At 42.0% G+C, this 23801-nt stretch overlaps 1 protein-coding gene across 1 annotated transcript in view; it reads right to left on the bottom strand.

Moving 5' to 3' along the window:
• Nucleotides 1–7462, bottom strand: part of GABRR2 (gamma-aminobutyric acid type A receptor subunit rho2) — a 59687-nt gene extending 52225 nt beyond the window's left edge. The window contains exon 1 of the mRNA XM_005552375.5: nt 7184–7462. Coding sequence (XP_005552432.2) covers nt 7184–7371 — 188 coding nt within the window. The 5' untranslated portion in view covers nt 7372–7462. The remainder of the gene's footprint in view (nt 1–7183) is intronic.
• Between the last annotated feature and the right edge of the window lie 16339 nt (nt 7463–23801).

Here is a 23801-nt window from a genome sequence, read left to right as displayed (position 1 = left end):
ATTACAGGCACCTGCCACCACACCCAGCTAATTTTTGTATTTTTAGTAGAGATGGGTCTTCACCATGTTGGTCAGGCTAGGCTCAAACTCCTGCCCTCAGGTGATCTACCTGCCTTGGCCTCCCAAAGTGCTGGGGTTACAGACGTGAGCCACCACGCTTGGCCTTCATTCACTTTTGAGAGCAACAAGTGTGTTTCCTGTTTAAACTCTGTAAGAGGAAAACGATAGTTTCCTTTCTTGAGGTTCTGATCTTGGAGGCATCCTCTTATGAAATCCTTAAGTTTCATTCCTCACCGGCTCTGCAGAGATAGCATAATTCAATGGGAGGTCTAAAGCTGCACTGATCAATAAAGTAGCCACTAGACACATATGGCTGTTTCAATTAATGAAAGCTAAATAAATGACTATTTGGTTTTTCAGTTACATTAGCCAAACATATGTGTTCAATAGCCCCATGCAGTTGGTTGTTACTGTACTGGACAGGGCAGCTATATAACCTTTCCATTACCTCAGTGTAGTGTGATAATAAAAAAATATTAAAGTAAATAAATAAATAACATTTCCATAATCACCAAAAGTTTTATTATTTGGTGCTATTATAAAAGTTAGCCTGCCCGCCCCAGATTCCCCTATAAGTCAGGATTTTCAGCCCTACTTTACAGCTGTACTCCTGACACTGCCTGGCCCAGTTTCTCACTGCCCCAGACCTCCCAGTCATTTCCCCACTCCCATGAGGGCTCAGGAACCACCTGCTTCTCTTTCTCTCTATTTAGTTCCTCCCATCTACCTTAAGGATGTCAACATCCACACAGACAGTTGTCCCACACCCTGGTCACACAGTTCCCCAATTCCTAGACTCAAATTGATTTGTGCAACATATTTTTATAGAGCACCTACTCTGTGCAGACACACGTTTCTATAGAGCACCTACTCTGTGCAGACACTGCCCAAGCCATGGGGAGGGCATATATTCACGGTCCTCACGGGGCTTCCGACCTAGTCGAGGAGGTGGATGATAAATCATGTGACACAGTAGGGTAAGGAATAGAGAGCTATGGGTTGGAATGGAGGGCTGTTTAGATGAGGTGACTGGTGATTCTTCTGAGTCCTGGAGGGAGGGAGGGAGTCATGAGAGGACCTGAAGGAAGTAATTCTGAGAAAACAGCAGAGCAAATGTCCTGAGGAGAGCCTGACTTGCATGAGGACAGCCTCCCATTTGGCAGCCATCTCACCCAGCCATTCACATCTGCTTTCCAAACTCACCCACCCTCTCGTCCTTCCACCCTGCTGCTGCCTTCCACGTTGTCCCGCCCTATTTGCACATCCTCCAGATGTGTAGGTGGTGAGGTAACAGAGGCTCAGCAGAAGTGCCTAATTCCCCTTCTCACAGAGCCCTTTGAACCCTGCCCTCATGTCCCCTCCCCACAGCTTCCTCAGCTTCTCCCCCTTTCATGGCTCATTCCCATCAGTATTCAAACTGGATTCTAGGTTCTTCCACCTGGAATTACAACTAAGCAGAAAACCCATCTAAACTCCACATCTTCCTCTAACTCTCAATTCATGCAAAATGCATTGAAAGTGATGGCAATATACGTGTGTTGGTTATATTATTTAAACATTTCCTTTTTTAAAAAATGTTTAACACTTTTATTTTTTTAGAGCAATTTTAAGTTTGCAGCATAATTGAACAGAAGGTACAGAGTTTCCATATGCCCCCTGCCCCTAAACATGCATGGCCTCCCCACTGTCAGCTTTCCCCGCGGGGCGGTGCATTTGTTACAACTGATAATCCTGCATTGACACAGCATTAGCATTAGCACCCATGCTGCCACTGCTGCTGCTGCTGCTTATTATCATCATCATTATTAGAGACAGGGTCTTGCTTTGTCACCCAGGCTGGAGTGCAGTGGTACAATTGTAGCTCACTGCAGCCTCAAACTCCTGGGCTCAAGTGATCCTCCCACCTCAGCCTCCTGAGCAGCTGGGATTAACAGGCACACGCCACCATGCCTGACTAATTTTTTTTTCTTTTTTTTTTTTTTTTTGGAGAGACAGGGTCTCACTATGTTACTCTTGGCCTCAAGAGATCTTCTTGCTGCAGCCTCCCAAACTGCTGGGATTACAGGCGTAAGGCACCACCCTCAGCCTAGTGTTGATATTCTCTGGGTTTGGACAAATGTATAAGGATATATATCCACCATTATGGTATCATATAGAATAGTTTCATTGCCCTAAAAATCCTCACTGTTCCACCTAAAAAAAAATGTCTTTCCCCCCTCGGTAAATAATTAACTCTTCCAAATAGCCATCTTCCACAGGCTGCTGGTGCTGCCTCACTCCAAGCCCTTTTGCCTATTTATGCCCAACCCCTGATCCTGCAGGTGCTCTTGCTGAGGTCTGGCTTCTCCGCAGCTGCAGACATGAAGGTCCATGCTTCTGCCAGAAACTGTCTTTCAGGACAAGGTACTCTGGTTTTCCTCCTACCTCTCTGACAGGCGCTTCTCCATGGCAGTGTCCCCCTATTCTTCAGCCCATCCCTTAAATGTCAGTGTCCCCAGGACCTTGTCCCAGCCATCTTCTCTCTCTACACTCTCTTTGGCAGACCCACCTAAGCTGATGGTTTAAATTGTCATCAACATGCTGATATTCTTAAATCCCTACCCTCTACTCTAAACCTTTATATCTGACTGCCTAACTCAACATCCCTAATTGGCATCTGATCCTATAGGCATCTGAACTCAGATATAATTCAGATCCTATAGGCATCTGAACTCAATGCATGCATAGTTTGGTTTGGGCCGCACTCAGTTTGAAGTGGCATAGGTTGAAGAATGAATGAGCATTAGATGAGAAGCGGGATGGGGTGGGGGGTGTGGTGGGAATGAATGAAGAGAATGAAGCGGCAGGGACAAGCAGAGGCCAGACCGGGCAGAGCCTTGAGAGTCATGTTAAGAATTCTGTCTTTATCCAAAGGCAATGGGAAGACAGTAAAGGGTGTTAGGCAGATGGAAGAGGAAGCTATGATAAGATTTGCTTTTAGACAAGCCCATTATAGCTTCACAGGTCAAAGAGGAAAGTCCAATTTAACTTCCTCCCTTATGGCTGAAATATGGGACCTCCGTCCAGCCCCCTTAAGCCATGTATAGTCATGCTCAGGTGCTGCCAAGGAGCTTTCAGCACACTGATCTCTTCCTCAAGCCTTGCCTCCAGGAGTCAAGTGGGGCCAGGCCTGGGTCTCTGGGCAGTGTCTGTATGAGGGGCCATGTACAGACGCCCCATGAAAGACGCTCCCGGAAGACAGATGAAGAGCTCAGCCCGAGGGCTTAGCAGATCATAGACATTAAACCGTAAGTGCAGCCGGCTCACTGCCCCTCTGACTCACAGGGAGTAAATCCCTCCTGGTCAGCACGGTTTCCACATCCATTTAGGGAAAGGCTTAGGGGAGCAGAAGTCCCAGAATGCCACCACCCCAACAAGAGAGAGATTTAAATCCCACTGCCATTGAGGGCCCAGAGTTTTTTTAAGAGATCAAGCCACTAAGATCTGAGCCTTGGGCAATTTGCGAGAGCCATATGTTCTCCATTCATCCTTTCACGGGAGATGGCCCACACAGTCTCGGCCCTCAGACCCTAGACTCCTTCCTGAGCCCCCACCCACCCATGGCAGGACAGCCAGGATCTTCATGGAACCTCAACCCGGCCTTCGGGTGAGGGGTGAGGGAAGAAGAAAAATGGATCCAATATGCCTTTGGAAGCAGGGTTAGTGTCATCACGTTGTGATTTTTTGGCAATAACAGCAACCAGGATAACCAGGTGTTCATGGATGCCCCTCCTCCCCGTGCAGGCCCTGAACTGCAGGACATTAGGCTGACCTCACCCCATCTTCACATACCCGTGGGGAAGGGCTCACCGCCCCGCTTTTCAGCTGGAGAAGCTGAGGTTCAGAGAGAGCAGGAAACATGGCCACATGGCTAGACGGCGGCAGAACCAGGGTCTGAACCTGATTTTCCTGAATTCCCAACTCCTTTTCCTTTGCCCAGACCCGCAGCAGTAGATGAGGGTCACCGTGTGGCTGGAAAGCAAAGCTGCTCCTGCATCCAGCGGAACAGAACCACAATGCAGACCCAGGAAGGATGGCCGAGGTAGAGGTACTGAGGAGGCAGCAGATGGGGAAGGAAGCTACAGAGCGGGCTCCAGGTTGAGACCTGCAGGGGCCTGACAGTGCTGTCCAGGGCACAGCCCAGAGTCTGGTTTATCCTTCAGCTCTCAAGGGAGAAGGGCCTCCCTTGGCAAGAAAGAATGGCAATCGTGTGGTCAGGAGGCCAACTTTGGCAGCAGGCCAGGAGGAGTAGGAATAAAGTTGGGAGGCTCAGAGCTGGGAGAGCAGAACAAAACCAACCACAGCCAAGAGGAAACAGACTCGCTCTGCAGCCATTTAGTGCATAGAGACACAAAGCAGCAGAAAACAGGGACCGGTCTTTGTAAAAGCAGCTGCTGGGCAGAATCATTGTTCTGTGTGCATGCCTTGGCCGGGGTGAAACCGGGAAGGCTTCCAGGTTCAAAGAGGTCTTCACAGTGTGCGTGTGCGAGGGTGACCATATGCATAGTGTGTGCCCGTGAAGCCACACATGCGGTACGTGGTATGTGTGTGAGTGTGACTGTGTATGAGAGTTTGTATGTGAACAGAACTTCTAAGAAAAGTCGCTGTCCTAAAGAGATATAGCACTCTAAGACTGTAATCAGAAACAGTCAGGTCATTTTATTCTTATTTGTTCGTATAGCTTGACCCCTGCATGTCAATAATGAAAGTAATTTGGAAAAATAAATTGTCAGAGGCTTGGCTGAAATGTTCACAGGGAGGCGTTGCCCCATTGACGGTCTGACCATGTGTGTACTCTCATGGATGCAGAAAGGCCCAGAACCACATTCCCTGTCCTTTTCCCCAGCCTCAGTTCAATAAATATTTTACTTCCTTGTGATGTATGTGTTCATCTTTTTCCACTTTAACACCTCATGGGCTGGATTTCAACAAAGTCTCCTCCCCGCTAAGAGTCAGAGCCAGCTGTGCCCAGGCTCATGCAGGGGTCTGGGAATGAGACTGTGGACTTCTGAGGAAAAGTGACAGAGGTGCCGCCACAGCCCAACCTGCCGAGTGGGGTCCCTGGGTACCCCCGAGGAACTTGTGCTGAACCCCAGTTCTTACAGAATAGACAGTTTTGAACAGATTTTCCTCCAGTCTAAGTAAATGAGGAACCTACATTCTAGTGTTGGGAAGCCACTAGCAGGCCGTGTGACTTACTCACGCCCCTGAGCCATTTCAGCATCTGTCAAATGAGTTGATTTGGGCAATTTCCCAGTGTGTCCATGGGGTAGGAATCCTACAAGACAGTCCAAAAAACTGGATTTTTTAGTTGTTTCTGAGAAGTGCTGCATAATTTATCCCTCTCTTCAAGATTCTCACAGTGCCTATTTGCATAACAAAAGTTCTAAAAGTTCTGCTGTAAAGACATCTGTTGAAAATGGTCTAAACCAGGGTTTTCCAAGTTTTGGTGACCCTGGAACCCCATTTCACTCAACAGCCATTCACGTTTCCCAAAATTAGAGTTCAGGGCACTTGCTGGCCCAGAAGACATCTGAGGCTCCTTCCAGTTTAACAGCCTATGGTTCTGGTAACACAACCCGCATGGGTTGTTCAGAGCAGGGCCTCTTCGCATTGTTCTGGAGGGTTCTGATCTGTTTGCCTTCCGCTGAGTAGAACTAGGCCCCAGAGAGAGTAATTATAGGCTGGGTGTGCTGGTTCATACCTGCAATCCTAGCACTTTGGGAGGCCAAGGTGGGTGGATCACTTGAGGTCAGGAGTTTGAGACCAACCTGGCCAACATGGCAAAACCCTGTCTCTACTAAAAATACAAAAATTAGCCAGGCATGGTGGTACACGCCTGTAATCCCAGCTACTCTGGAGGCTGAGGCAGGAGAACTGCTTGAACCCGGGAGGTGCAGGTTGCAGTGAGCCAAGATTGCGCCACTGCACTCCAGCCTGGGTGACAGAGAGTCCATCTCAAAAAACAAACAAACACAAGAGAGTAATTACCTCTCCCAGAGCAGCAGTTGCCACTGGGATACTGGAAGTAGAGGCCGTAACTCTTACTTATATTCAGGGTTTTTTTTTTTTTTCCTAAAAACAAGAAATCAATTAAACTTTAACATACATTTTTATAACAGCACATGTATATGATTTGTAAGTAAATATGCATGTATTAGAGATACAGTTTCAAAAACTTGTCATTGACAGCAGTGCATGATCAAAAATGTTTGGGGACGACTGACCTAGAAAATGTGCCTCAAGATATTAATTTATATTCAAAATCACTAGTTTATCTGATGCTTAGTAGAATGGAAAATAAATGTGTAACATGCCACACATGGTGTTTCTATCTTAGCTGCTTGTTCTTTTCTTATCTCCATGTCTAACAGTCCTTATGTCTACTTCAGGCCTGGAGTATGATGCTTTGTATGTCAATTCAAAATAAACTTACTAAGGAACTTAGATTTGTAATGTAATGATTTTGAATGCAGATCCTGGGCCACTATTTCTTGGGAATGTCTCCATTACATCATGAAATTGCATTCACTGTGGTCCACACATATATTTCTGATAATTAAGCAAATTTCTGAACACCTCTTCTAAGATTCAAAACAGTAAAATGAAACCCAATATTATTATAAAGTTATTCTCTGGCAAATAATTTAAGGAAGACAACTCATATGCATTTTTTTCTTAATAGTTCAGGCTAGGTTCCTATATAGAGTTCTCCCCGAAATACATGAGTGTAATTATTTAGCAGGTCACCGGTTGTAACCCTGAGAAACAAAGCAGCACAATGTGATTTGTACAAAGAATGATTTTACCCACTATGTCTCCAACTATTTATATCTGCCTCAAATTAAAATGCTTTGGCTGAACACAGGCATCCAAATGGAAGGCTCACCACAGTCTAGTTCTGCTCTCAGTGCTGGTGACACATACAGTATATGTGCCCAGTGAGAGGCTGCGTTCAGCGAAGTAGCTGGGTTCTCATAGGGTGATATCAAAATAGGACCTGTACCCCCTGGGGAGCCGTCCCACTGTGCCACTGCTGCTGCTACTATGCAGGGTAACCTCCCTCCTTTCCCACCCACTTTACCTTGGCTTGGGCATTTCCACCTGCCCTGTCCATCGCTTCCTCTTGGGCTTTCTGCTCTCCACAAGAACCATCAGGCAAAACAAGAACAAAATGAGTCTTATAAAATAAGGCATTTTGTGGATGTCTGTGAGGCAAAAAGCTGCTTTCCAGTAGCCTGTGGCAGAGCAAATCGCCCCCGGCTTGACCATTGATCCGTCTGCTGCCTCCTGACGGGTTGCTCAGAGGGGCTGTGAGGGCAAGGCTGGCCAGGCTGGTTGTCCCAATTTACTATTTGATACTGACGCCCCACTCACCCCCTCCACTCCAGGCTGTGACACAAGCACCAAGCTTTGCCCTCCCTGCTGATTAGTGATTGGCCATTAGTCAAGAAGTTTGTCCTGTCATGAAATTCTGCTTCCGCTGAATCCTAGAATAGCTTTGGCTAAAGCTGTTATATAAAAAATTAAATCTCTTGAACATGCCAGCTTTGTGCTGAGATTATTGGTCCATCTTCTGACTGCATAAAACCAGTCTGTCCCATCCACCAGGGGGTCAGCTCGGATTCCAAGTAGATTTGCAGAGAGGACTTGGTGGACGTTTAGATGGGTACATAAATGTGTTCAGGAAATGCTGAGTAAACATGAATGACCTGTTTCCTTAGGGTTGATTTATTTATGGAGCTAAGAGAATATGCTTTGCCTATGAGCACGGCTACTCCCTTTCTCACAAATACAGATCAACTTTTTCTAGTGAAAACATCAAAGCACAAAATACATTTTTAGTTTGAAGGATGGCATCAATCAAATAATTCATGATTATGTAAGCTTTTCTTCCTACTATGAGCATTAAATTGACTTTGGCCTTTAACCCTAAAATGTATAAAATCAATCATAAATTAGGCTTGATTCCTATCCTGGGATATGGAATTAAGCACGTTAGAATTGTAGAGATACATTGCTTGCTATGTCCTGGCAATGGAAAATTTCATGGTAAAAACATAGGGAGATGAGGATGGAGATCAAGAGGTGGGATAGCCGTAAGTGAAACAGAATTGGGATTTTAGTGTGTATAAAAGAATCAAAATAAGTTCTTTGATTCCCGTAAGCAAAGTGAGATGGCATGATACACTTTATTTTATATATTTTTTTATTATACTTTAAGTTCTAGGGTAAATGTGCACAATGTGCAGGTTTGTTACATATGTATACATGTGCCATATTGGTGTGCTGCACCCATTAACTTGTCATTTACATTAGGCATATCTCCTAATGCTATCCCTCCCCCTCCCCCACTCCCCACAATAGGACCCGGTGTGTGATGATTCCCTTCCTGTGTCCAAGTGATCTCATAGTTCAGTTCCCACCTATAAGTGAGAACATGCGGTATTTGGTTTTCTGTTCTTGCAATAGTTTGCTCAGAATGATGGTTTCCAGCTGCATCCATGTCCCTACAAAGGACACAAACTCATCCTTTTTTATGGCTGCATAGTATTCCATGGTGTATATGTGCCACATTTTCTTAATCCAGTCTGTCACTGATGGACATTTGGGTTGATTCCAAGTCTTTGCTATTGTGAATAGTGCCACAATAAACATACGTATGCATGTGTCTTTATAGCAGCATGACTTGTAATCCTTTGGGTATATCCCCAGTAATGGGATGACTGGGTCAAATGGTATTTCTAGCTCTAGATCCCTGAGGGATCGCCACACTGTTTTCCACAATGGTTGAACTAGTTTACAGTCCCACCAACAGGGTAAGAGTGTTCCTATTTCTCCACATCCTCTCCAGCACCTGTTGTTTCCTGATTTTTTAATGATTGCCATTGTAACTGGTGTGAGATGGTATCTCATTGTGGTTTTGATTTGCATTTCTCTGATAGTGAGTGATGATGAGCATTTTTTCATGTGTCTGTTGGCTGTATGAATGTCTTCTTTTGAGAAGTGTCTGTTTATATCCTTTGCCCACTTTTTGATGGGGTTGTTTGTTTTTTTCTTGTAAATTTGATTGAGTTATTTATAGGTTCTGGATATTAGCCCTTTGTCAGATGAGTAGATTGCAAAAACTTTCTCCCATTCTGTGGGTTGCCTGTTCACTCTGATGGTAGTTTCTTTTGCTGTGCAGAAGCTCTTTAGTTTAATTAGATCCCATTTGTCAATTTTGGCTTTTGTTGCCATTGCTTTTGGTATTTTAGACATGAAGTCCTTGCCCATGCCTATGTCCTGAATGGTATTCCCTAGGTTTTCTTCTAGGGTTTTTATGGTTTTAGGTCTAACATTTAAGTCTCCAATCCATCTTGAATTAATTTTCATATAAGGTGTAAGGAAAGGATCCAGTTTCAGCTTTCTACTTATGGCTAGCCAATTTTCCCAGCACCATTTATTAAATAGGGAATCCTTTCCCCATTTCTTGTTTTTCTCAGGTTTGTCAAAGATCAGATGGCTGTAGATGTGTGGTATTATTTCTGAGGGCTCTGTTCTGTTCCATTGGTCTATATCTCTGTTTTGGTACCAGTACCATGCTGTTTTTGTTACTATAGCCTTGTAGTATAGTTTGAAGTCAGGTAGCATGATGCCTCCAGCTTTGTTCTTTTGGCTTTGTATTGTCTTGGCAATGTGGGATCTTTTTTGGTTCCATATGAACTTTAAAGCAGTTTTTTTCCAATTCTGTGAAGAAAGTCATTGGTAGCTTAATGGGAATGGCACTGAATCTATAAATTACCTTGGGCAGTATGGCCATTTTCACAATATTGATTCTTCCTATCCATGAGCATGGAATGTTCTTCCATTTGTTTGTGTCCTCTTTTATTTCACTGAGCAGTGGTTTATAGTTCTCCTTGAAGAGGTCCTTTACATCCCTTGTAAGTTGGATTCCTAGGTATTTTATTCTCTTTGAAGCTATTGTGAATGGGAGTTCATTCATGATTTCGCTGTCTGTCTGTTACTAGTGTATAAGAATGCTTGTGATTTTTGCACATTGATTTTGTATCCTGAGACTTTGCTGAAGTTACTTATCAGATTAAGGAGATTTTGGGCTGAGACAATGGGGTTTTCTAAATATACAATCATGTCACCTGCAAACAGGGACAATTTGACTTCTTCTTTTCCTAACTGAATACCCTTGATTTCTTTCTCTTGCCTGATTGCCTTAGCCAGAACTTCCAACACTATGTTGAATAGGAGTGGTGAGAGAGGGCCTCCCTGTCTTGTGCCAGTTTCAAAGGGAATGCTTCCAGTTTTTGCCCATTCAGTATGATATTGGCTGTGGGTTTGTCATAAATAGCTCTTATTATTTTGAGATACATTCCATCGATACCGAATTTATTGAGAGTTTTTAGCATGAAGGGCTGTTGAATTTTGTCAAATGCCTTTTCTGCATCTATTGAGATAATCATGTGGCTTTTGTCTTTGGTTCTGTTTATATGCTGGATTACATTTATTGATTTGCGTATGTTGAACCAGCCTTGCATCCCAGGGATGAAACCCACTTGATCATGGTGGATAAGCTTTTTGCTGTGCTGCTGGATTTGGTTTGCCAATATTTTATTGAGGATTTTTGCATAGATGTTCATCAGGGATATTGGTCTAAAATTCTCTTTTTCTGTTGTATCTCTGTCAGGCTTTGGTATCAGGATGACGCTAACTTGTAAAATGAGTTAGGGAGGATTCCCTCTTTTTCTATTGATTGGAATAATTTCAGAAGGAATGGTACCAACTCCTCCTTGGACCTCTGTGAATTCGTCTGTGAATCCATCTAGTCCTGGACTTTTTTTGGTTGGTAGGCTATTAATTATTGCCTCAATTTCAGAGCCTGCTATTGGTCTATTCAGGGATTCAACTTCTTCCTGGTTTAGTCTTGGGAGAGTGTAAGTGTCCAGAAAATTATCCATTTCTTCTAGGTTTTCTAGTTTATTTGCGTAGAGGTGTTTATAGTATTCTCTGATAGTAGTTTGTATTTCTGTGGGGTCGGTGGTGATATTCCCTTTATCATTTTTTATTGCGTCTATTTGATTCTTCTCTTGATTTTTCTCTCTTTTCTTCTTTATTAGTCTTGCTAGCGGTCTATCAATTTTGTTGATCTTTTCAAAAAACCAGCTCCTGGATTCATTGATTTTTTTGGAGGGTTTTTTGTGTTTCTATCTCCTTCAGTTCTGCTCTGATCTTAGTTATTTCTTGCCTTCTGCTAGCTTTTGAATGTGTTTGCTCTTGCTTCTCTAGTTCTTTTAATTGTGATGTTGGGGTGTCAATTTTAGATCTTTCCTGCTTTCTCTTGTGGGCATTTAGTGCTATAAATTTCCCTCTAGACACTGCTTTAAATGTGTCCCAGAGATTCTGAACAAAGATATGTTGTATCTTTGTTCTCATTGGTTTCAAAGAACATCTTTATTTCTGCCTTCATTTCGTTATGTACCCAGTAGTCATTCAGGAGCAGGTTGTTCAGTTTCCATGTAGTTGAGCAGTTTTGATTGAATTTCTCAGTCCTGAGTTCTAGTTTGATTGCACTGTGGTCTGAGAGACAATTTGATATAATTTCTGTTCTTTTACATTTGCTGAGGAGTGCTTTACTTCCAACTATGTGGTCAATTTTGGAATAAGTGCAATGTGGTGCTGAGAAGAATGTATATTCTGTTGATTTGGGGTGGAGAGTTCTGTAGATGTCTATTAGGTCCGCTTGGTGCAGAGTTGAGTTCAATTTCTGGATATCCTTGTTAACTTTCTGTCTCGTTGATCTGTCTAATGTTAACAGTGGGGTGTTAAAGTCTCCCATTATTGTATGGGAGTCTAAGTCTCTTTGTAAGTCTCTAAGGACTTGCTTTATGAATCTGGGTGCTCCTGTATTGGGTGCATATATATTTAGGATAGTTAGCTCTTCCTGATGCATTGATCCCTTTACTATTATGTAATGGCCTTCTGTGTCTCTTTTGATCTTTGATGGTTTAAAGTCTGTTTTATCAGAGACTGGGATTGCAACCCCTGTTTTTTTCTTGTTTTCCATTTGCTTGGTAGATCTTCCTCCATCCCTTTATTTTGAGCCTATGTGTGTCTCTGCGTGTGAGATGGGTCTCCTGAATACAGAAAACTGATGGGTCTTGACTCTTTCTCAGATTTGCCAGTCTGTGTCTTTTAATTGGACCATTTAGTCCATTTATATTTAAGGTTAATATTGTTATGTGTGAACTTGATCCTGTCATTATGATATTAGCTGTTTATTTTGCTCGCTAGTTGATGCAGTTTCTTCCTAGCATCGATGGACTTTACATTTTGACATGTTTTTGCAGTGGCTGGTACCTGTTGTTCCTTTCCATGCTTAGTGCTTCCTTCAGGATCTCTTGTCGGGCTGGCCTGGTGGTGACAAAATCTCTAAGCATTTGCTTGTCTGTAAAGGATTTTATTTCTCCTTCACTTATGAAACTTAGTTTGGCTGGATATGAAATTCTGGGTTGAAAATTCTTTTCTTTAAGAATGTTGAATATAGGCCCCCACTCTCTTCTGGCTTGGAGAGTTTCTGCCGAGAGATCTGCTGTTAGTCTGATGGGCTTCCCTTTGTGGGTAACCCGACTTTTCTCTCTGGCTGCCCTTAACATTTTTTCCTTCATTGCAACTTTGGTGAATCTGACAATTATGTGTCTTGGAGTTGCTCTTCTCGAGGAGTATCTTTGTGGCATTCTCTGTATTTCCTGAATTTGAATGTTGGCCTGCCTGGCTAGGTTGGGGAAGTTCTCCTGGATGATATCCTGCAGAGTGTTTTCCAACTTGGTTCCATTTTCCCTGTCACTTTCAGGCACACCAATCAGACATAGATTTGGTCTTTTCACATAATCCCATATTTCTTGGAGGCTTTGTTCATTTCTTTTTCCAGTGAGTGTTGCTGTCTGATTCTTGCTCTGGAAGCTTCGTCTCAGAGGTGTACCCCACCGTGTGAGGTGTCGGTCTGCACCTAGTGGGGGATATCTCTCAGTTAGGCTACTCAGGGGTCAGGGACCCACTTGAGCAGGCAGTCTGTCCGTTCTCAGATCTCAACCTCCCTGCTGGAAGATCCACGGCTCTCTTCAAAGCTATCAGACAGGGGCATTTACCTCTGCTGAGGTTTCTGCTGCTTTTTGTTTAGCTATGCCCTGTCCCCAGAGGAGGAGTCTACAGAGGCAGGCCAGCCTCCTTGAGCTGTGGTGAACTCCACCCAACTGGAGCTTCCCAGCCGCTTTGTTCACCTACTTAAGCCTCAGTGATGGTGGGCGCCCCTCCCCCAGCCTCGCTGCCGCCTTGCAGTTAGATCTCAGACTGCTGTGCTAGCAATGAGGGAGGCTCCCTGGGCGTGGGACCCTCTGGGCCAGGTGTGGGATATAGTCTCCTGGTGTGCCGTTTGCTAAGACTCTTGGTAAAGCACTGTATTAGGGTGGGAGTTACCCGATTTACCAGGTGTTGTGTGTCTCAATTTCATTTGGCTAGGAAAAGGAATTCCCTTCCCCCTTGCACTTCCCAGGTGAGGCAATGCCTCGCTCTGCTTCCACTCTCGCTGGTCGGGCTGCACCCGCAGACCAGCGCCAACTGTCCGACACGCCCTAGTGAGATGAACCCCACACATCAGTTGAAAATGCAGAAATTACCTGTCTTCTGTGTCGCTCACGCTGGGAGCTGGAGGCTGGAGCTGTTCCTATTCGGCCATCTTGGGCATGCCCCCGAACCACTTTATTTTTGAAAGAATTCCTAATTGGGATCAGTTGGATCAGGGAACTTATGATGACAAAAGAGGATAAGGTCCTGCTCTGAGGGAAGGGAAGAAGGGAGAAGAGAAAGGAAGACAGCAGAGTGAGATACTCAAGTTAGTTGTAAGGTAGCATACATTTGGTGCCTGTGCAGATAGAGTAGAAGGTGAGAGAGAGAAAAGTCAACAATAATATCAAGAATTCTATGGTGGCTCACACTTGTAATCCCAACACTTTGGGAGGCTGAGGCAGGTAGATTACCTGAGGTCAGGAGTTCAAGACCAGCCTGGCCAACATGGTGAAACCCCATCTCTACTAAAAATACAAAAATTAACCAGGTGTGGTGGTATGTGCCTGTTAATCCCAGCTATTCAGGAGGCTGAGGCAGGAGAATCACTTGAATCTGGGAGGTGGAGGCTGCAGTTAGCTGAGATCACACCACTGCACTCCAGCCTGGGTGACAGAGCAAGACTGTCTCAAAACAAAAACAAAAACAAAAACAAAAAAAAAAAAGGAAGCTAGAGCATGAGCCTGGAGTTCAGAAGAAAGTCTAGCTGGTTCTATTTCTAGACTACATAAATAGATCTGGAGCTGTAGAGACCAAGTGAAAATTTTCCCTTTGCCCCATGAAGGATCACTGAAAAATCAACTGACAAAAGGAAGATTAATAGGAGAAAAGGCATACAGATTTATTAACATGCATGGGGGAAAATCACATTATGATTACCCAATTACCCAGCATGGTACAGACATTTATATACCCTTTTTCATAAGGAAGAGATGGGGGATGTAGACAATTCTTTTGAGGGACAGTAAATCATTAGGGAGGATGAATGGACCCAGGAGGAAAGTGAGGGGTGGAACTGCACAGGAACGAAAGTTGTCTTATACAGCTAAAGTCCAACAGTTAATCTCTTAAAGCTGCCCTCAGAAGACTAGATGAAAAGTCTGTCTAGGTGCAGTGAGGACTCTCAGTCTCTTCTCTTCTCAGATGGTTGATCTTTCCTGGTTATTTTGTGAGATCCCTAGGGAGGGGGTCTTAAGTGCATTTAAACGTTCTTAGATAGGGAAATTCCAGAGAGTCCCTTCCAATTCTTTGTGAAAGAAGAGCAGAGAGCCTGAACAATCAGTAGGTTAATAAAGAAATTAAGACAGAAATTTAAAATTTTTTTGAAATGAAAAAAAGTACAGCATACCAAAGCCTGTGGGATACAACAAAAGCAATGCTAAGAGAGAAGTTTATAGTATTCAATGCCCATAAAGTAGAAAGATCACAAATTAATAACCCCCTATGGCACCTCAAGGAACAGGAAAAATAAGAAGAACCCTGAGTTAGCAGAATAAAAGGAATAACAAAGATCAGAGCAGAACTAAATGAAATAGAGACCAATAAAATGATACAAAGAATCAACAAAACTAAAAGTTGTTTTTTTTGAAAACATAAAGAAAATTGACAAACCACTAGCTAGACCAGGAAAAGAAGAGAGAAGCTCCAGATAAACACAATCAAAAATGAAAAGGGAGACACTACAAGTGATACCACAGAAATACAAAAGATCATCAGAGTCTGTTATGAACAGCTTTATGCTCACAAACTAGAAAACCTAGAGGAAATGAATACATTTCTGGAAACACACAATCTCCTGAGATTGAACCAGGAAGAAATAGACCTCCTGAACAGACCAATATCAAGTAGACCAATATCAAGTAGCAAGATTGAATCAGTAATTTAAAAAAAAAAACTCCTAAAAACAAAAATAGCCCAGGACCAGATGGATTTACAGACAAATTCTACCAAACATACAAAGAACTAAAACCAATCCTCCTGAAACTATTCCAAAAAATCAAGGAGGAGGGAATTCTTCCTAACTCATTCTATGGGACCAGTATCACCCGGATACCAAAACCAGACAAGGACACAACAACAACAACAAAAACTACAGACCAATATTCCTGATGAATATAGATGCAAAAAATCCTCAACAAAATACTAGCAAATTGAAAACAACAGCACATCAAAAAGTTTATACACCATGATGAGGTAGGATTTATCCCAAGGATTCAATGATGGTTGAACATACACAAATCAATAAACATGATACATCACATAAACAGAATTAAGGAAAGAAACTATGTGGTCATCTCAATAGATGCAGAGAAAGTGTTTGATAAAATTCAGCATCCCTTCATGATAAAAATTCTCAACAAACTAGGCATAGAAGGAAGATACCTCAACATAATAAAGCGCATGTATGACAAACCCACAGCCAACATCATACTTAATGGGGGAAAGTTGAAAACCTTCTAAGAAACTGGAAGAAGACAAGGATGCCCACTTTCACCACTCTTATTCAATATAGTGCTGGAAGTCCTCACCAGACCAATCAGGCAAGATAAAGAATTAAAAAAATTCTAAATTGGAAAAGAGAAAGTCAAATAAATTATCCATGTTTGCTGATGATATGATCTTGTATCTGGAAAACCCTAAAAACTCCACAAAATCCAACCATGGAGGATGATGAAAAATTTAAAAAGACTCCACAAAAGCCCTCTTAGATTTGATAAATGAATTTTGTAAAGTTTCAGAATACAAAATTAATATACAGAAGTCAGTAGTGTTCATACACATCAAGAAAGATCTAGCCAAGGACCAAATCAAGAAGGCAATCTCATTTACAACAGCTAAAAAAAATAAAATAAAATACCTAGGAATATATTTAACCAAGGAGGTGAAAGATCTCTTTAAGAACTACGAAACACTGATGAAAGAAATCCTAGATGACACAAACAAAAATGAAAAAACATCCCATGCTCATGGATTGGCAGGATCAATATTGTTGAAATGGCCATGCTGCCCAAAGCAATCTACAGATTCAATGCATACCCTATCAAATTACTGAAATCATTTTTCACTGAATTAGAAAAAAAAATTCTAAAATTCACATGGAACTGAAAAGAGCTGGAATAGCCAAACGAATCCTAAGCAAAAAGAACAAAACTGGAGGTTTTACCTGACTTCAGATTATACTAAAAGCCTGTAGTAACCAAAGCAGCATAATACTGATATAAAAATCAACACATAGAGGCCGGGCGCTGTGGCTCAAGCCTGTAATCCCAGCACTTTGGGAGGCCGAGACGGGCGGATCACGAGGTCAGGAGATCGAGACCATCCTGGCTAACACAGTGAAACCCCGTCTCTACTAAAAATACAAGAACTTAGCCGGGCGAGGTGGCAGGCGCCTGTAGTCCCAGCTACTCGGGAGCCTGAGGCAGGAGAATGGCGTAAGCCCGGGAGGCAGAGCTTGCAGTGAGCTGAGATCCGGCCACTGCACTCCAGCCTGGGTGACAGAGCGAGACTCCGTCTCAAAAAAAAAAAAAAAAAAAAAAAATCAACACATAGAACAATGGAACAGAATATACAATCCAGAAATAGAGCCACATACCTACAACCAACTAATCTTTGACCAAACCAACAAAAATATACACTAGGGAAATGACACTCTTTTCAATAAATGGTGCTGGGAAAACTGGATAGCCATATGCAGAAGAATGAAACTAGACACATACCTTGCAGTATACAAAAATTAACTCAAGATGGATTAAATACCTAAATATAAAACCTGAAACTATAAAAATCTAGAAGAAAACCTAGGAAAAACTCTTCTGGACATTGGCCTGGGCAAATAATTTATGCCCAAGTCCTCAAAAACCAATGCAACAAAACCAAAAGTAGACAAACGGAGCCTAACTAAACTAAAACGCTGCCTGCACAGCAAAAGAAACAATCAACAGAGTAAACAGATGACCTACAAAGTAAGAAAAAATATTTGCAAACTATGCATCAAAGGGCTAATATTCAGAATCTGCAAATAACAACCACAATAAAAACAAGTAACTCCATTAAAAAGTGAGCAAAGGACAAGAACATTTTTCAAATGAAGACACACAAGCAGCCAACAATCATGTAAAATGCTCAACATCACTAACCATCAGAGAAATGCAAATTAAAACCACAATGAGGTACCATTTTGCACTAGTCAGAATGGCTATTATTATAAAGTCTAAAAAAAAAGATGTTCACAAGAATGCAGAGAAAAGGGAATACTTACACACTGTTGGTGGGAATGTGAATTAGTACAACATCTGTGGAAAACAGAATGGATAGTTCTCAAAGAACTAAAAATAGAACAACAATTCAGCCATCCTACTACTGGGTATATACCCAAAAGATATCAAAAAGATACCTGCACTCATATGTAACAGAACAGGAGCTTCACCATCTTGTACAAACACCACCATTTTAAGTTTCCCTTGATTAAAAAACAAAACTGCCTAAATCCAGCCCCAAAACATCAGCCTAATGGCTGTCAGAATAACCAGAAACATTCCAACCCCTAAGATAAACCCACTCCAACCAGAAACATGCCAACCCAGCGACAGCTTCCCCTCTAACCAGAGACATTACAACCCTGCAGTAACCTTTCCCTCACATAGAAACATTCTGAACCCACGATAAGCCCCCCTCTTCCTAAACCCTTAAATATCCTTAGTCTGTAAAAGAGAACACTCCTGACCAAAAAATCAGCCAGAAGCCCCTCTCAGGTTTATTCTCCAAAACAAACCTGTCTTTGACTGTTGAGCCACTTTTCGTATTTCTTTCCTTTTTCTTTAACTCTAATATGTTTTCACTGCACTATTTATGATAGCAAAGATATGAGACTGATGTGCTGCCTCCTGCACTAAGGAGGCAACTTCCATAGCAAAGCTACAGAATCAACCTGTCCATCAACAAAGGATTGGATAAAAAAAAATATATGGTATCTATGCCATGGGATGCTACTCAGACATGAAGAAAAATGAAATCACATCTTTTGCAGCAGCATGGATAGAACTGGAGGCCATGATCCTAAATGAAATAACTTAGAAACAGAAAGTTAAATACTGCATGTTGTGTAAGTGGGAGCTAAACAATGGGTATACGTAGACATACCAAATAGAATAATAGACACTGGAGACTTCAAAAGGTGGAAGGGTGGAAGGGGGATGAGGGTTGAAAAATTACCTATTGGAGGTCAGGCTTGGTGGCTCATGCCTGTAATCCAGCACTTTGGGAAGCCTAGGTGGGTGAATCACCTGATGTCAGGAGTTCGAGACCAGCCTGGCCAATATGGTGAAATGCCATCACTATAATAAATATAAATAAATACAAATACAAAAAATTAGCCAGGCATGGTGGCATGCACCTGTAGTCCCAGCTACTTGGGAGGCTGAGGCAGGAGAATCCCTTGAGCCCAGGAGGCAGAGGTTGCAGTGAGCCGAGACTGCGCCATTGCACTCCAGCCTGGGCAACGAGAAAGATTCTGTCTCAAAAACAAACGAAAAACAGAAAAATTACCTATTAGGTACAATGTTCACTATTTGGGTGATGGGTACACTGAAGTCCCAGATGTCACCACTAAGCAATACATAAGCATGTAAGAAATCTGCACTTGTACCCTCTAAATATATAAAGATAAAAGTGTTTTTAAAAAGAGGAGCAGACAGACAGGGATATAGGAGGAAGGTCAGAGAGACCTTGCTTTTGAGACTTATTTCTGAGGCCTTTCAATTTTCAAAGCACGCAACATGCTGAATCATTTTCTGCCTCCAACAGAGGCATTAGAGTATGGCATGTCAACTTAAAATCATGAGACTGATACATTTGGAAAGGAGAGATTTATTTCTTATAAAGAGTTGTAACCTGCAGGCTGGGAAACAAAGCGTCAGGCTGAGACAGAAAGTAGGCACTTCTAGGGAGGGAGTATGTTATGGGAGTTTTACACTTGAGGATTGGCTAGGCATGCATATTTATCAGGATATAAGGAGCTATGAATATTTATGAGAGGACATCACAGGTGAATAGCAAATATGTATGTCACATATGTCCCATTTTCATGTTAGGGTGGAGACTTAATATTAAAATGCAGCAAAATTAGTCTCTATACCTCAAAACGTGAAACAGAAGACACAGAAGTACCTTGTGTGCAGCCTTCATGGACAGAACTGCAGAACCAGTCTGCAGTTAGTGGTCACTTATCAGGAAGGAATGCCTTGTCAGTTATCATGTGGAAACTGCAGGAGGGGAGGGAAGTTCCCCTGCAGCGTTAGGCAATTGGCTAAAGTCAGCAAAGGAGTGTCTTGTGTTCTTTGTCTTTCTAAGTCTGGTTTCTGTTTAACTCTTAGGAAAGTCTGGCGAGTGTTAGTGAGGAAGGGGGTTCAGTGAGGCATGACTGACCTTCCCATGGCTGGGAGATGTAGTTTTTAAAGTTTTTCTGGGGTCACCTTGGCCAAGAGGGGTTCATTCAATTGGGCACTTAGGATTTTTCTTTAATTTTATTTCAATAGCTTTGGGGGTACAAGTGGTTTTTTGTTACATGGATGAATTATATAGTGATAGATTCTGAGATTTTGGTGCACCTGTCACCTGAGTAGTTTTTTATCCCTAGTCCCCTTCCCAACCTTCCCTTTCTAAGTCTCTTCTAAGTCCATTATATCACTCTGTATGCCTTTGGGTACTCACAGTTTAGCTTCCACTTATAAATGAGAACATATAGTTTTATACACCAACAACAAGCAAGCTGAAAATCAAATCAAGAACTCAATCCTTTTTACAACAACTGCAAAAAATAAAATAAAATAAAATAAAATACCTAGGAATATACTTAACCAAGGTGGTGAAAGATCTCCACAAGGAGAACTAAAAAACACTGCTGCAAGAAATCATAGATGATACAAATGGCACACAACGCATGCTCATGGATTGGAAGAATCAATATTTAAGTCTTTGCACAGAATCTTGGAGAATCTTCACTCTTAAAGGATGGATGGAGCAGCCAGAACAAAAGCATAGAAATGTCAACCTAAAATAATGATGAGACTGCCAAAGCAATCTACAGATTCAATCCAATTCTCATCAAAATACCAACATCATTTTTCACAGAATTAGAAAAAGCTATCCTCAAATTCATATGAAACCCGAAAAGAGCCCAAATATCCAAAGCAATCCTAAGCAAAAGAAACAAATCTGGAGGCATCACATTACCGGACTTCAAGTTATACTACAAGGCTGTACTTACCGAAAAGCATGGTACTGGCATAAAATTAGGCATGTAGACTAACGGAACAAAATAGGGAACACAGAAATAAAGCCACATACATACAGCCAACTGGTCTTTGACAAAGCAAACAAAAACAAGTTGGGGAATGGACACCCTATTTAATAGATGGTGCTGGGAAAACTGGCAAGTCACGTCTAGAAGAATGAAACTGGATATTCATCTCTCACCTTATACAAAAATCAACTCAAGATGGATCAAAGACTTAAATCTAAGACCTGAAGCCATAAAAATTCTAGAAGGTTGCATTAGAAAAACTCTTATAGACATTGGCCTAGGCAAAGAATTCATGACTAAGACCCGAAAATGATTTTATTTTTATTTCACAGGTGGTAGTTTAGCTATAGGAAAGGATGAAATCTTCAGGGACGTAGAAGAGGTCAAAGTTCAAGCACAGAATCTTGGAGAATCTTCACTCTTAAAGGATGGATGGAGCAGCCAGAACAAAAGCATAGAAATGTCAACCTAAAATAATGAAAAAACTCAGGATCCAATTAGAGTTCATTCAAGTGCAAAGTGTGAGGGTGGCCATCAGGGAAGCAGAGCTACACCCAAGAATGGTGATCAATTGCACAAAGTGTGGGAAAAAATGAGGATTGTTTATACAAATCAAAACAAAAGAAAACAAAATAAAATAGTGGTGCTGAATAGAATTATGTTTCCCATACAAAAGCTCACCTGTAATATTTGATTGGCTGCTATCGATTATACTCTGAGAGGGTTGCTTAACATTCTATTGCAAAGAGGTGACAATCACAAGAGTCTCCATTTCCAATGTCATTTAGCCTAGGTTTGAATGAAGAATGAGGTGTCTGGTTAGCATGTAACATTTCAACACAAAGGTCAGGAAATAATGGTCATGTACCAGAGAGGAAAAACAGCCATGTTTCCAGGGCTTAACTTTTCCCCGTGGCTTAATAAATCTAGGAGGTCCTAACATTTTATTTTCTTCTTACAAAAGAACTAGAAAAGAAGTTGACTATGAAAACCAAAGAAGGAGCTTCAAAGAGGAGGGTAGTCAACATGCAGTGCTGTGAAGAGGTCAAGCAAGGTGAAGGCAGAAAATAGGTTACTGGATCTGGCAACCAACACATCATTCCTGGCTTCCGTAACTGCAGTTTCACTTGTGAAATGCGGCAGGAAGCCAAATTACAATGGGTTAAGTAGGTACTGGAGGCTGGGAGTAATTCATTACAGGGACTAATTCAGTGGTTCCCAAATCTGACCGTGCCTCAGAATTATCAAGGGAATTTGTTTAAAAGTCCTACTCCTCCTGAAGACTTAGTAGTGGGAGGCATGAGGCCTATTAAAGTTCTTTTCCATAGATTTTGTTCAAAGGATCTTTCTTTTCCTTACTTCCATTTGGAATAAGCTTATAAAGGACTGGCTGGAACCCTAGGATTGTGCCTGGATGTGTAATCACCCAAGTTCTCCTTGCGCACTGTCCAAACAGAGCCAATTTATCAAGACAGGGGAACTGGAATAAAGAGTTTAATTCATGCAAAGCTGGCTGTATGGAAGACTGGAGTTTTATTATTACTCAAATCAGTCTCCCGGAAAACTCATAAGGGATTGTGGCTTTTAAAGATAGTTTGGTGGATAGAGGGCTTGTTTTGGAAAAGGGCCATTACTGTCTTTGTTTCAAAGTTAAACTATAAACTAAGTTCCTCCCAAAGTTAGTTTAGCCTATGCCCAGGAATGAACAAGGGTAGCTGGGAGGTCAGAAGCAAGATAGAGTCAGGTCAGATCTCTTTCACTGTCATAATTTTCTGTTATAATTTTTGTAAAGGCAGCATAAGATGTTGGTTTTCAATAAACATTTGTTTTCTTGCATGTAGACAACTATAGGTCCTACCAATTTTTTACTTTAAAGCCCTTTTATCCATCGTTTTATCAATAGTTCAATTGTTGTAATTATAGTCAGGAGAAAACCATTGTTGGATGGTATAATTTTTTTTCTGAAATCACAACTTTATTGAAATATCATTCACATACCATAAACTCACCCCTTTAATGTGTGGCTTTTGGAACATTGGAATATTCAGTTATGCAGCTCCCCTAAAAGAAGACTCATACCCATTAGAAGTCATTACCCTTTCCCATTCCCTTCAGCCCCTGGCAACCAACACTAGTTTCTGTCTCTATGGATTTGTCAATTCTGGACATTTTATGTAAATGGAATGATATAATATGCAGCCTTTTGTAACTGATTTCTTTTTTTTTTTTTTTTTTTTTTTTGAGACAGAGTCTCGCTTAGTCGCCCAGGCTGGAGTGCAGTGGCGGGATCTCGGCTCACTGCAAGCTCCGCCTCCCGGGTTCACGCCATTCTCCTGCCTCAGCCTCCCGAGTAGCTGGGACTACAGGCGCCCGCCGCCTCGCCCGGCTAATTTTTTGCATTTTTAGTAGAGACGGGGTTTCACAGTGTTAGCCAGGATGGTCTCGATCTCCTGACCTTGTGATCCGCCCGCCTCGGCCTCCCAAAGTGCTGGGATTACAGGCGTGAGCCACCGCGCCCGGCCTGTAACTGATTTCACTCAGCATAATGTTGCCGGGGTTCATCAATGAAGCCTGTATCATCATTTCATTCCTTTTTATGGCCATAATATTCCATTGTATAGATATAACATATTGTTTATCCATCAGCTGGGCATTTGAGTTTCTGCTTTTGGGCTATCAAAAATAATGCTGCTATGAATATCTGTGTACAAGTTTGTGTGTAAATGTTTTCATTCCTTTTGGATATTATATGTGGCAGTGAAATTGCTGGGTCATATGGTCACTT

This window comes from Macaca fascicularis, chromosome 4, assembly GCF_037993035.2.
Source record: "Macaca fascicularis isolate 582-1 chromosome 4, T2T-MFA8v1.1".
NCBI lineage: Eukaryota > Metazoa > Chordata > Mammalia > Primates > Cercopithecidae > Macaca > Macaca fascicularis.
This window is presented reverse-complemented; position numbering and strand designations above follow the sequence as displayed.